The following is a 14,291-nucleotide window of genomic DNA, read 5'->3' as shown; positions in this document are numbered from 1 at the left end:
TCTCCCCCTCAAAAAAAACCCAAACCAAAAACAAACTCCAAATCAAACGATACATCATTGCAAGAAAAAAATTGTATCCAATGTTGATAAACAACCTGTTTATAAAGATCGTGTTAGAAGTCAGGATTGCTACACCCTGGAAGGCAAACGCTATTGTGATTTGCTTTCCTTTCTCTCTCAGTGTTTGTATTTCTTTAAAAAAGCCGACTAGAAATCAGCAGAAGTTAAGGAAGGAAAAAAAAGTCAAAATAAGCTGCGAGGGGGTCGCCGAGGTGTGGGCCGGGAGGTCACTGATTTTTCCTGCACATTCTTCACGCTGCCTCCTGCGTCCCGTAACACTAACCCTTCCGTTTGCCTTGCGTTTGGTCCCCGCGTAACTACCAGACTCCCGATGTCTGCCTCCAAACCAGGTTGTTTAAACTCGAGTTCTAGGCTTGTCGTGTGGATGACTCCCTCTATGGGGCCACGCCATAAATAAATATTTGCTGGCTCGTGTTGATTGAATGAATTCAGATACACAAACAAGCTCAAACGCCTCGTGGAGCCAGAGAATGCTAAAGCGAAAAGCAATTGGCAGAGACGATAGGGAACCCCAGCACCAGTGGGAGAAGGCGCTGCTCGCACACCCTGCAGTTTGGTTTTTTTCTCTTGGAAAATGCATCTTAAATGGCCAAGGCTTCTCATTTCCTCAAAGCTGCGGAAATCCGGGCTTTTTAATCCTGCGATGGAAACATTTCTGGGAGATGCAGACGGCTGCACTTGGGAAGTTGTGCAGCAGACACCGCGGGTAATGCGCAGGCCCGGATTGCCACGGGGGGCCCCGGTGTGCGGTCCTGGGCTGCGTGGCGATCCGCGAGGGCTGAGCGGCTCGGCCACGGCGAACGCTGGCGTGTGACTTGCGCTGGCCGGGGCGTTTACCCAGTGTGCCAGCGCCTCCCAGCTGTTCTAGAGATGGAAAATTCAAGCCCAGCTCCAAGCCCCCCTCGAACCGCTGCTAAAGAGTCGCAGGATAGTGCAACCCCCGAACTGCAAACGCGTTCATGCTTCCAGACACCCCGTCCCCTCCCTCCACAGAAGCGCCCCAAGTTTCCCAGACGATGACGACGGTGGTGACGACCACGATGACGAGCAAGAAGCCCAACCTTCCCGAATGCATTATCTAGGCTCACACCTAGAAGCCCAGCTACTCGGAGCGAGGTTCAAAGCCAGCCAGGTTAGGAAAAAAAAATCCCCCCCCCCCCATAAATAGCCGTAAATAGGGCTGTGGGCCAAGTGGTACAGTGCCTGCCTGGAGAGAAAGAGCGAACGGCGCAAGAAGCCAGGCTGTGAGTTCAAGTCCCGACAGCAGCACACAGATACACGGGAAGCCAGCTCCTCCTCTCGGGCACCGAGGCCCGCACAACCCGCCAGGCTTCCCCACCGGCTCCACACTCTGGATTTCGGACCCGGTGTGCTACGGTGCCGTGGCTTCTGGGGCCCGCGGGGCGGGGACAGGGGCGGGCCCGGCCGCGTCACGTTTCCCGACGTCACGGGGAAGTCCCCCGGGCTCCCCGGCCCGCGCGCGCGCCGGCTTTAAAGCCCCGCGCAGGAGCCGATTCGCGCGTCCCGCCGGCGCAGCCAGTCCGCCCCGTCCGCCCCGCGCTCCGCTCCCGCCCGGCCCGCGCCGAGGGCTCGTTCTCGGGAGGGGAAAAGGAGGGGGGACCGGGCTCCCCACAGGTGTGCGGTGGCGCTTTGGGCGATGCCGGGGACGAGCGCGCCGTCGAACTCGGCGCCCACGCGGCCAGGTAGCCACCCGCGGCCCGCGGGAACCCCACCGTCGGGGTCGGGGGTCGGGCAGCTCGCCCTTTGGGTTTGGGGTTCACGGCCGGCCCTTTGGTGCGCGCCTAGGATGGGGGGGCGTCCAGGAGCCCCAGACGGCTCGCCATGCCGGGGGTGGGAGGGTGGGGGGGCGCAGCTGCATCCGTAGCCCGTCCACCGCCGGCGGCTTCCTCTCCACGTCGCTCTCTTCTCCACCTGCTTTTGCCCGGCGCCACGGGGAGGAAAAAGTCCAGTGCGCCCCAAGACTGGCATCGTCCTGGCCGGCGGGGGCGGGAGAGGGTTCTAGAAAACACCCCGCTTTCCATCCCTCCCCACAGTCCATCTCGGAGATCGCTGATCGCTTGTAACTGTGGTTCCTCGCCTCCGACCCGAGCAGAAGCCGGGTTTAAACGTGGCGCCGCCGTAGCTCTCCTTCCCGGGAAGGATGAAGGCGTCCTGGAATCCCCGCCGGGACTCCTGAGATCCGGGGTCCCTGCTTCAGGAGCCGGTTAATCGTCTGCCTGAAGGGATGGAGTCAGGACGGGAGAATAGAAGTTGCCCTTTAATTCTTTTTCCATCTGTCCGCCTCTTCTCTGCCTCTACTGCGGGCGCAGCCCCTGCGTAGCTCAGGTCAGTCCGGGTCAGTTCGGGTCAGCCTTCCTGCAGATCAGAGGAGGCCGTGGGCCGCCCTGGGGCCGGGGGAACGTGGAAGGTTCTGGGCTGGGAATACCTGCGGGACGTGGCTTCTTTTGCCTTTTTGATAGGCTCCGCTCTCTTCCCTTATTTGGGGGCGCATTGTGCACGCAGGGGAAATAGTGCGTTGCAAATGGTACCCCGGGCTAGCCGTCGTTTAGGGATGCAGAAGGCTGGTCTGCCTTGGGTGATGTGCAAGACCCAAGTTTCTAACAGTTCTGGACGCAGATTATGGCACATAATTACCTAGTACCCAAGAATAAAGGGACAGTAAAGGTGTCCTCTGACTTGTGTAAGTGTGCAACTGTAACCAAAGCAGGAGGGGAACTTGATTGAGGTGCAGCTGTGTGGAGGAATGATGGCCTCGCACCAAGCATGAAAGGGAAGAAAAGAAAAGGGAGGAAAAGAAAAGGGAGCACCTGTTGTACCTGTTTCGGATGAAAAGGACACACACACACACACACACACACACACACGCATATATGTCCTCTTTAGAATTCAGGAATTGGTGAAAATTGTTAGAGATTGTAAGGACGCACTCAAGAATATGTCTTTAAATATTTCTCAGCATGTTTGACCCTGGATCCATGAAAGAAAAATGGCATGCTATGTGACTGATTTATTAGGTTTTCTGGTTTCACTCAGTACTTGCAGTGAGAGAAATGAGTTTAAATGTAGGCTTCAGTTTGTTTTACTGTGTATGTGTACAGGTTCTCATTCATTCTTGAGCCTAAGTAGGATCTTATTTGCTTACAAAGGACTAAGTTTTTAATTTGTATTCATGATCTTGTTTTTGTTTTTGTTTTTATTTTTGGTAGCACGGTTTGAATTCTGGGTTTTAGATTTACTTGTCTGGCTTGCTTGCTTGGTATTGTACCACTTGAGCCACACCTCGGTCTCACATTTAACTAGTTGTTTTGGAAATGGAGTCTCTCAGACCTTTCTTCCCAGGCTGTTTTCAAAGGAAGGGCCCCCAATGCCTCACCTTGAGTAGCAAGGATTATAGATGTGAGCTACTGGTGCCTGGCTCCTAGTCATGGTGTTGCAAAAGACCCCGAGTTGCCCTTTGAAATGGAAAAAGAATATATAAAGAAATATATTGATTTCATGTTAATTTTACTTGCAACGGTATTCACGTAGAAATTAAGCGCAAAGAATTATTGTCTTAACATAGTAAAGATGAGAATTAAGCTTATTGTTTGGTTCCTTTGTTGTTGCTTTATCTTTGTATCTGCATGGGGGGGGGAGGGGGTAGGATATGATTAGCTTGAGTTGACTCCAAAGTCAGTTTCCTACTACCTCAGCCTCCTGCCTGAGATTGTAAGAGTGCACTACTATGCTGGGCTTTATGAGTCTTGTAAGAGAAATATCAAGCAGTTTAAAAAAGAGAGTCAGAAGTGACGGGAAATAACGCCATTTGTACACCAAATCTACCTTAAAACAACACAGGAGTTTATTAGTATTGGACTTTGGTTCCTTGGCCAATTTTAAATGAGAAAAACTGGGATGACATCATCCAGGCTGGCTGTTGGTATTTGATATTCAGTTTCCATTTTTGAAGATAAGATAATATTGACTTCATCTAGGTTTTTTTTTTTTTTAAAGATTTCAGAGTAAGTGCCTATAGTAGTAACATTTTTGTTACTCCTCCTGTGTGTGTGTGGGGGGTGCTGTTTTACACTTGGGAAACAGCAAGAGTTAAGAGAAAGTCTTCCTGGGGTGTTCAACTTATTGGCTCCCTGGTTACAGCTTGGGCTCTTGTTTATCGGTATTAATATGGATATTTTGTTTCCTTTGCAGAGCTGGAAGTTGAGTGTGTGGCTCAACTCCGGAGAATTGGAGACAAATTGAATTGCCCTGGGTGTGGCCCAGAGCTCCTTGGATCGCTGGCGGAGATGCCTGGGAAGAAGGCACTGAAGGGCGCCCCGCGGAGCCCCACTCCGATGCCCGCAGGTAAGCGCCAGAGGGGCCGGGCAGGGCCCTGAGGGCGGGGGGGGGGGGGGGAGGGGAGGGTGGGTGGGTTGTGAGCTGGGTTGTGAGCTCAGCCATAGGCCAAGATGCGTCGTGTGGCTTTTGGAGACCTTGGAGACTCAATCAGGCGATTCTCCGTCTTGCGTCGTGGGGTCTTGGCTGCTTTTCACCTAGGCTGCAAAGCTGCTTTTCACACCCGCAGGGAGAGGTGCAGGTTGCAGGTGGGAAGAGAAAGTCCTTCCTTGCCCACCATAGAGGTTTGGGGGAGGTGGGGGCTGGGAGAGAGTCCCATCAGCCCCCCCCCATCCCTTCCTCCACCTCTGATTGTCTTGATTTCAGTTGTAATTGTTTCTACTTCCAACCCAAGCAGTGTGTAAGCTTGATGACTGTCACAGCTCTCTCCCCCTGTGTCACTGACTCTTGGAGGGCTCCTGGATCCCCCCTCCCACCCCTTCCCCCACTTGGAGATGAGTTCTGGAACCCCAGAGATCTTCCTTAGTTAACATTTGAACAGTGGGCTGTAAAACGGAAGTGGGGGAGAGAGAGAAGGGGGGGAGTCGGGGTGGGATGTGGTTCAAGGTCCCAGCTTCCACTGGGCATCAGGCCAGCCAATCCCATCTGCTCTCCCAAACCCCTTTTCATAAGTCTTACTAAAGGCAGAAGTCACCTGCTGTGGTGTTGTTGGACCAGAAGGCTGGCCCGGAAACCCCCGCTGTTACAAACCATTGAGTTTGTAGGATTCTACTCCCCTCTTCCCTTCACTTTTTTGGGTGTCAGTACCAGGGTTTGAACTCAGGGCCCTGTGTTCTGGATGACTTGTATTTCTCCAGAATGAGACAACACAAAGTTGCCCTCTAAAGATATACAGGTATGCATAAGTATGCAAATACAGAAAAATGAAAGAAGCATCAGGTTGCTCTTCTCTGCCTTAAAAAAGTATTGTTATTGTAAAAGTGGGTGTTTTTGTTCTTTTTTGCCAAAGACTGTTTCCTTATAATTCAGAACTTGCAAAATTGTCTGCTAGATGTTTTTTTTTTTTTCCAAAAGGACAACTTGTCACTGTAAATGTCTTTGTAAATACTTGTGTAAATGGTATCTTGAGATGCAGTAAGGGTTCTTGGTGTAGGGGTTAAGAGTTCATTCACCTTTTGTTTGCAATGTAGGTTTGCAAATTTATCTCACTGTGTATTTAAATCTTTCATTTATTTTCAGCCATAACAGGGTCTTTCCACAGTTTATTTAAAATAAAAACACCAGATTCAAATTTTTAGGCTGATTTTAAGTGTTCATTTTTTTTTGGTTAGTCATATGACTTGAACTCTGGGCCTGAGCACTGGGCCTCCACTCTTCACTCAAGACTAGCGTTCTACTACTTGAGCCACAGCGCCACTTCAGGTTTTCTGGTGGTTTATTGGAGATAAGAGTTTCACAGCTTTTCTTGCCTGGGCTGGCTTTGAACTGCCATCCTCAGATCTCAGCCTCCTGAGTAGCTAGGATTACAGGCGCGAGCCATGGGTGCCCGGCTTTTCATTGTCTTAAAGTGGGCCTGAGTACTCTTTACAATAGTCAACAAAGTGGAAATTCTGAACAGTAGAGATTTAGTGCTTTGATTTGTTATAATTGTCTCTCCTTTATTTGCTAAAAAATTTGCTCGAATGATATAAGCACATTATTTTTCCTTAATATCAAGCTAACTACCACAATTGTAAAAAAAGTGGTAAAGTGGTTATCCTTTGCAAACATAATGGATTTTTAGATTAGGTTTGTAGGAAGAAGTTGATTTGGATGAAAAGGCAAACCTAATTTTAGCTGGGTGCTGGCATCTTACACCTGTAATCCTAGCTACTGAAGAGGCTGAGATCTGAGGATCTTGGCACACACACACAGAGAAATGGAGCTGTGGCTTAATTGGTAGAGTGCTAGCTTTTAGGGGAAAAATAAGAGATCTTGGGGATAGCACCCAGTCCCTGAGTTCAACCCCCAGCACACACACAGACTGTTGCCAGTAACATGGAAAACATGCAGGCATGCCTGTAACCCTAGTTATTCAGGAGGCTGAGAGCTGAGGATGAAGATTTAAAGCCCGGCCAGACAGGAATGTCAGTGAGACTCTTATCTCCAATTAACAACCAAAAAACTAGAAGTGGAGCAATGGTTCAGTTGGTAGAGCGCTAGCCTTAAGTGCAAAAGCTAAAGGACATTTGCCCAGGTCCTGAGTTCAAGCTCCAGTACTGGCACTAAAAACTTTAGAGAGCAGACTTAATTTTGTGATAAGATTTTATGAGTTTTCTGTGAAAACGTATCAGTTTTCTAAATGAGAAAAATAATGTGTAGGTTTTGCCTACTAGAGGGAGGATATAATCTATGAAATGTTGCCATTTGAAAACCAAATCTACTTGAAATAATACATGTGTTAGAATTTCCCTTCTTTTTACTGCCCAACTGAAAACAAGGCTTAAAAAAAAAGATGTGGTCACTCTGAGTTTGGTAATGACTGATCTGATATACTATATATAGTATTATACATGAAATTTCTATATTTGAAAGATGATACTCGCCTCAACCAGGCTGTTTAAAAAAAAATCAAAATATCTGGGCATCCCTGGCTCACTCTAAGCTTTGCTACTCAGAAGGCAGAGATCTGAGAATCACGGTTCAAAGCTATCCTGGGCAGGAACATCTTGGAGACTTATATTCAATTAAGTACTCCAAAAAAGCCACAAGTAGAGCTGTGGCTCAAGTGGTAGAGTGCTACCCTTGAACCCAAAAGCTCCTAGGGCCCAGGCCCCAGGACACCACCACAAAAAAAAAAAAGAAAAAAGAAAAAAAAAAGATTTCAAAGTACATTTTTGCGTTCCTTTTATAAAAATTCATTTATTTGTGCTTGTATTAGTCTTTGAACTCAGGATCTGGGTAATTTTCTAAGCTTTCTTAATCAAGGCTGAGTGAAAAGTAGTAGGCTGAAACTACCTCTACTTCTGGCTTTTTTGTTGGTTAATAATTTCTGCATTCTTATCTGAATTTAGGATGTATGTGATTCTTTTTTTCTTTCTTTCTTTGTCAGTCCTGGGGCTTGAACTCAGGGTCTGGGCAATGCCCAGAGCTTTTTCCGCTCAAGGCTAGTATTCTCCCACTTTGAGCCACAGCTTGACTTCCAGTTTTTCTGGTGGTTAATTGGAGATAGAAGTCTCATGGTTACTTTTCTGCCCAGGCTGAATTTCTGAACCAGACTGAAAATCTCAGCTTCCTGAATAGCTAGGATTACAGGCGTGGGCCGCCAGCACTCGACTGTGTGTGTGTGGTTATTCTAAGTAACGCTTCTTACATTGGGAAAAGAGGTAGACATGAAGCTAAAGTTTAAGAAATTTTGGGGCGACTTAACTTACTTCTATTCTGCTTTGCTTTTCAGAACTGGAAGCTGAGTGCATTCAACTCAGGAGAATTGGAGATAAATTGAATTTCCGGCAGAAACTTCTGAATTTGATTTCTAAACTCTTCAGCTTAATAACATGACTGCTTTTAAATGTTGGTGTGAGGGGACTCCTTTAAAGAGGAAGTTTCCCAGTGGGTGCAAATTTCAACAGAAGATGAAATTGCCTGGTCATTGACAGGAGTGTGAAGGAAATTTCCTTGCTGTTAGGTTGAGGGAAGACGGAATGAAGCAGACACCAGTTTCTGCAAGGAGGTTCCCAGAATCACTCCAGAGATGTGAGAATCTTGCAAAATCACTTTATTTTAAGTAAGCATGGAATAGCCTTGAAAATATGGAAGCAATTATGAGCCCATGTCTTTGTAGGGACTTGTTTTTATCATTTTTGCTGAAGGTGGCTATCTAGTGTGAGGATGTGACACATACTTGCAGCGGGCAGGAGGGAAATGGTTCCGTGTCTTTTACTTATTTGATGACAGCTCCACAACACGGTCGACATACAACCCTTAGAAGAGGAAAAGGATTTCATTTTGACAACACTGAATGTCATAGTGAACATTCATTTTTCATAGGTCACTACAGAATGTAACATAAGTTTTTTTTTACTTGAACTGTTAGATTTCTTTTCTGAGGACTGTTAAGTATGTTTCTTTGGCCTCAAATGGAAAATGTAAAAAGCTAGAAAGTAACTCTGAAAAAAAAATGGAAGAATGGTAGGGTTTCTTGGTGCCTGTAAAATGCTTGTAGATTGAATATTAAGTGATTTAAAAAAAAACTTTGGTCTTTTGTATAAACAAGGGGAATGGGAAGAGAGGAATTTGACTTTAACTGATAAAATTAAAACTTAGTAAAACACATATAGGTTCCTAAAAAAGTGTAAGATACCCTCCCTCCCGCTAGTTGGTATCATTCTACAAGTGACCTTTTAAAAGAAATTAGAATATTTTCAAGATTGAGATACTTTTAAGAGTAAGCAGATATTTCTGAATAATGAAAAAGCATATGCATATATATATATATATATATCTGTGAATAATTTATATTAGTCTGTATATTTTTAAACTGCATGAGTTTCATTTTTAATCTGGGGTATCTAAGAATGAAACTCAAAAGTAATAACAAAGCATGTTGGTGTCCAGCAGATACATGGCAGAGAAACGTGAGTACAGATCATAATGAGTTGTCATCTTGCACATGCTACATTGGCTATTACCAAAAAGAAGATGCCTGTATCACAGTGGTCATGAGGCTTGTGGATTGTGAGGTTTAGGTCAGCTTGCAATACATGGTTACCCCCTGTCTCAAAAAAAATAAAAAAGATGAAAGAAGGATATAGAGAAAACACCCTTATTAGTGTAGCCACTTTGGAAAACTGGATTTTTCTTTAAAAGTTAAGAACAGTCTTTGATCCAGCAATCCCACCATTGGGTATCTATACTTAAAAGGATTTGAGAGTTTGCTGAGGGCCTATCTTCTGTATGCCTGTGTTTGTTGCATTATTTACAATAGCCAAGATATGGAAGCATGGGTGGATGGATTTGCAAAATGATAGATTAAGTGAAATATTAGCATTAAAAAGGTGTCATAACATGATGGACATAGAGAACATTTTATTAGGAGAAATATGTCAGGAACAGACAAAATACCATATGTTCTCATATGGTAATCTACAAAAATCAAACAGAAATACAGTAGGGCTGTGATTTCCAGAGTGGATGGACAGATGGGTGGTTGAGAGGAAACTCATTGGTTAAGAGGTACATCAGAAAGGTCTGACACTGGACAGCAAAGTAACTGGTTAATGTATATTTCAAAACAACTAAAAGGGGTGGTAGTGTTCTCATTGCAAGGAGATAGTAAACATGAGGTGATGAATATACTGATTATTGTGATTTGGGCATCCCACAGTACAGCCATGTATAGAACCACTGTAACCCATAAAATATATACAATTTATCTATTAAAAATAAATTACCCCAGGGAGGTAATATCATGGAATAATATCATGATTGAGTTTTACCAGCGTATTATTTATTTTATCTATTTATAATTAAAATATTTTTTGTTTAGTTTGACATGTGTATTAGCTACATTTCTGTTAGGAGGGCTTCCTACATAACCACTTGGATTACAGTAAGAATATCAATGTAAGCTAGTCACATTGTATAAATTACCTCAGCATCTATGTCTTCAGTATTAAAGTTATTTGTTGCCAAGGTTTTTTTGTTGTTGTTGTTGTTTTGCCAGGTGGGTATTTTGTATATGTACATATATGAAAGTTGATAATGTGGCAGTGAACTATTATCACCACTATTTTCTGGGTATATTCATATAAATCTTCTAAGGGGTCTCGATCAAGCCAGAGGATTTTAATTGACTTCCAGTGTTGATGGCCACACTGCCCCTGTTCTAATGGTAGAGGAGTGGAAAACACAGGGGTATTTAGTCAGGTTTCAGTTGTCCAGAGACTTACACCTTAATTGGAAAGGGAAATGGTAAAAAGTAGGAAATTAATGCCAGGCCATAGGACTTGGGAGCTTCTGAATGGCTCATATGACAGTGATTTAAAGTAGCCTGGAGCAGTGGGTCTAATTAGGTTTCAGGTCTTGTGTTTGCCTGCCCCTCCATCTATCCGCCAAGCTAGGGGAGCCACTGTGCAGTTCCCAGTGAAGGGACCTCCGGCTTCTCCCTTCCTCTGCCCCCCACGCAGTAGCCACGGAGATTGCTTCATCCAGACCAGTCATGTGCAGGAGTGGGTGTGACTTGCTGGCCTTCCTGTTTTGAGTGTGAGAACTAAGAGATAGCCCTGGTTTGTGGCCACATCTTGACTCCACCCCTACCCTCAAGAAAAGGTCTTGGAACATGAATTGCCTCCTTAGACACTAGTGGGGGGAGGAATTGTTACTGGGGAAGACTCCCCCTCTCCCACTTGCCCCCTTCCCACCCATGGATCCCTGAGGGGGAAGGTTTATGTATTGCAAGAACAGATACTGGCTTCAGAAAGGGGGGGAGGGGTCATGGGCTGGGAAGGTGGCTCAGTGGTAGAGCGCTTGCCTTGCATGCATGAGGCCCTGGGTTTGATTCCTCAGCACCACATAAGCAGAAAAACCTGGAAGTGGCACTGTGGCTCAAGTGGTAGAGTGCTAGCTTTGAGCTGAAGAGCTAAGGTACAGTGCTCAGGCCCAGAGTTCAGGCCCCATGTCTGACAAGGAAAAAAAAAGAGAGAAAGGGCGGGTCATTTGCATGCTTTCATTTAAGGGACTCTAGGAGTAATTCCTCCTACAGCCAGAATTGTTTGTCTGAAAGCACCCTTTATGCTCTCTTACCATAAGTGACTCATGGAAGCATAGACAAAGATTTCACAAGGCTCAGACAATTAAAAAAATGTCTTTCTTTTTAAGACAAGGTTTTGTGATGAAGCCCAAACTGGCACTGCATCCCCCTAGGTCAGTTTCCTGAGTGCTAGGATTATAGAAATGCTCCATTATACCCTTCAAAAAGTATATATAGTATCTATATGTCTATATGATTTTTAAAATATTTTGTTATTAAGGTGTTGTACCCAAAGCTTACTGTTCCTTTACATCTGTCTGTCTGTCTATCTATCTATCTATCTATCTATCTATCTATCTATCTGTCTACCTATGTATATGTATGTGTATATGTATATATATATATATATGTATTTTGTATATGTATATACACATACACAGATTTTGTGCTGGTCCAGGAGGTTGAACTTAGGTTCTAGGCCCTGTCTCTGAGTTTTTGTGCTCAAGGCTAGCACTCTACTACTTTGAGCCACTGTGTCATTGCCAGCTTTTGGGGAGAGATAAGAGTCTTACAGACTATTGCCTGGGCTGACTTTGAACTGCAATCCTCAGATCTCAGCCTCTTGAGTAAGATTACAGGCGTGAGCCACAATGCCCAGCATATAGTATATCTTGAACACCAGTTCTCTGTATCTCTCCTCCCCCACCCCGCCCCAATCCCAGATCTAAAACATCATTCTGTAACATCATAAATATGGACTCCTATAAGATTTCCTCCAAATCAGTTCGATGCATCATCAAAACTTTTTTGTTGGTCGTGGGGTTTGAACTCTGGGCCTGGGCACTGTCCCTCAGCTCTTCAGCTCAAGGCTAGTGCTCTACCACTTGAGCCATAGCGCCACTTCCGGCTTTTTTCTTTTTGCTTATGTTGGTGCTGAGGAATCGAACCCAGGGCCTCATGCATGCAAGGCAAGCGCTCTACCACTGAGCCACCTTCCCAGCCTTCATCAAAACTTTTATGTGTAAGCCAGGCTTCACTGTGGGCATCTGTATTGCCAGCATTTGGGGGCATGAGGCAGCTGTGAATTTGAGGCCAGCCTGGGTTACATACAGACCTTGTGGTCTCAGGTCTGTGAAGACAGTGAGAAGCCAGTGGAAACCGCATATCCAATCTCTTTGTGTATGAGTTTGGGACTTGGACTCATGTTAGGGCATTGTCCCTGAGCTTTGTGCTCATGGTTAGCACCCTACCACTTGAGCCACAGCTCCTCTTCCAGCTTTTTTTGGTGGTGAATTGGAGAGAAGAGTCTCACAGACTTTATTGCCCCATTGGCTTCAGATGGTGATCCTCAAATCTCAGCCTCCTGAGATTTGGCTAATAGCCAGTCTCAGCACATTCAGGTTTGAAGGTCCTGTTTCTCTCTTCTTTCTGTTTTCATCGGTAGGTTAGTATCAACGAATAGCAACAGGGGTAAGCTGATATTCCTTAAAATCCAAAGCTTAACATATCATGAATTCAGAGTTAAGATTGTAAAAGTAGGTGAAGAAATTCTGGAATTCCTTAATTTCCTCTCAGGGTGGAGGCAGCCTTTGGGACCTCCAATCATAGGACTCTCTTCTTCTTTTTCTCCTTGCTTCCACTCCACTTCCTATAAGGGCACCACACTGCTTTTTGTGGTTACTGGATTCTTTTGTTGTTGTTGTTGGTCATGGGGCTTGAAGTCTGGGTTTGGGTGCTGTCCCTCAGCTCTTCAGCTCAAGGCGAGCACTCTACCACTTGAGCCACAGTGCCACTTCCAGTTTTCTGGTGGTTTATTGGAGATAAGAACCATACAGACTTTCCTAGCACAGGCTGACTTTGAACTGTGATCCTCAGATCTCAGCCTCCTGAGTAGCTAGGATTACGGGCCTGAGCCACTGTCCCTGGCATGGTTCTGGATTCTTGGCACACCACAGAGGAGGCCTCTGTCCACATCATGAAGAGTTTTGGGGCTTCCTGGACTTTTGAGCAGATGCCTCACTCCTTCCTCTAGCTGCCGCCATAAGAAGTGGGGCACATCTGGCCAATTACCTGGCCTCCGCTGGCCACCTGCGAGTTAGGAGGGAAGCTGCAATGTGGAAAGGCCTTTTGGCTTGGAGTAGGTGCACTGCTGTGGAGGGGCTGGATGGGGGAGAAGGTGGGTGGCGGTCAGACAACAGCTCTTCATCACTGACCTTATCCTGTTCTCCCAGCGGGTCGCACGGACAGATGGGAGTTCTCAGGCTAGTTCTCAGTGCTCCTAAGAGACAGACCTGATGGCCTTTCTCCTGGTCCCGCACACAGCCCACACTGTCCCAGTTCCTTACATTGTGGCCACCAACCTTCTTGGTCCTGGAAGAAGTCTTCAGTTTTCCCAGATACATTAAAAAATAAATAAAATGGAGGGGCCTGGGAAGGTGGCTCAGTGGTAGAGCGCTTGCCTTGCAGGCATAAGGCCCTGTGTTCGATTCTTCAGCACCACATAAGCAGAAAAAGCTGGAAGTGGCGCTATGGCTCAACTGGTAGAACACGATCCTTGAGCTGAAGAGCTGAGGGACAGCGCCCAGGCCCAGAGTTCAGGCCCTGCAACCGACAAAAAAAGGTGTTCCATCCATCAATGTTCCCCACCCCCTTCATCCACTCTTCTTCCCCCTCCTAGCCATCATCTTCCGCCTTGCTGTCTTCCTAACCTCCACCTTTGAATCGCACGTCCCAGGCAGAAGGTGTCTGGCCGCAGAGGCAAGCGGGCCCTGGGTGTAATCTTGGAAGGTGGCACACCACCTCTTCTCGAAGGGTCTGCATGGAACTGGGAACGACCTGCGGGCCAACTTCCCTGCTCTGCTGTGAGCTTACAGCGTCCAAAGCCTGTGCATCCTTTTCAGGCTCCAGAGCAGCCTGGCCATGCCCCGCCCTTCCCCAGGCTCCCTCAGTTCTGGGCTCTGAACCCCCAATCTGGATACAGGGTGCAAGGACAGAGCCCCAGCTCTTCACAGGGAGACTCCAGCTCCCTGTGAGGTCCAGGATGACGTTCCCGACCCCCTCACACTTCTTCCTGGCCTTCAGGTGTGATCTCAGCCACCACAGCTCTTCTGCTCAACCAGAGGAGACA

At 46.4% G+C, this 14,291-nt stretch overlaps 1 protein-coding gene across 1 annotated transcript; it reads left to right on the top strand.

Moving 5' to 3' along the window:
* The first annotated feature begins 1,631 nt into the window (after positions 1-1,631).
* On the top strand, positions 1,632-10,111 carry Pmaip1 (phorbol-12-myristate-13-acetate-induced protein 1). The gene is made up of 3 exons (XM_070028625.1): positions 1,632-1,784; positions 4,291-4,443; positions 7,871-10,111. Exons 1-3 carry the CDS (start codon positions 1,739-1,741, stop codon positions 7,972-7,974), a joined length of 303 nt encoding a protein of 100 aa, XP_069884726.1. The 5' UTR covers positions 1,632-1,738; the 3' UTR covers positions 7,975-10,111.
* Positions 10,112-14,291: the final 4,180 nt, after the last annotated feature.

The sequence above is a fragment of the Dipodomys merriami genome, unplaced genomic scaffold, assembly GCF_024711535.1.
Source record: "Dipodomys merriami isolate MVZ:Mamm:240054 unplaced genomic scaffold, mDipMer1.0.p SCAF_2, whole genome shotgun sequence".
NCBI classification, from domain to species: Eukaryota; Metazoa; Chordata; class Mammalia; order Rodentia; family Heteromyidae; genus Dipodomys; species Dipodomys merriami.
Note: the sequence above shows the minus strand (reverse complement) of the source record. Positions and strands in the feature narration are given on the sequence as shown.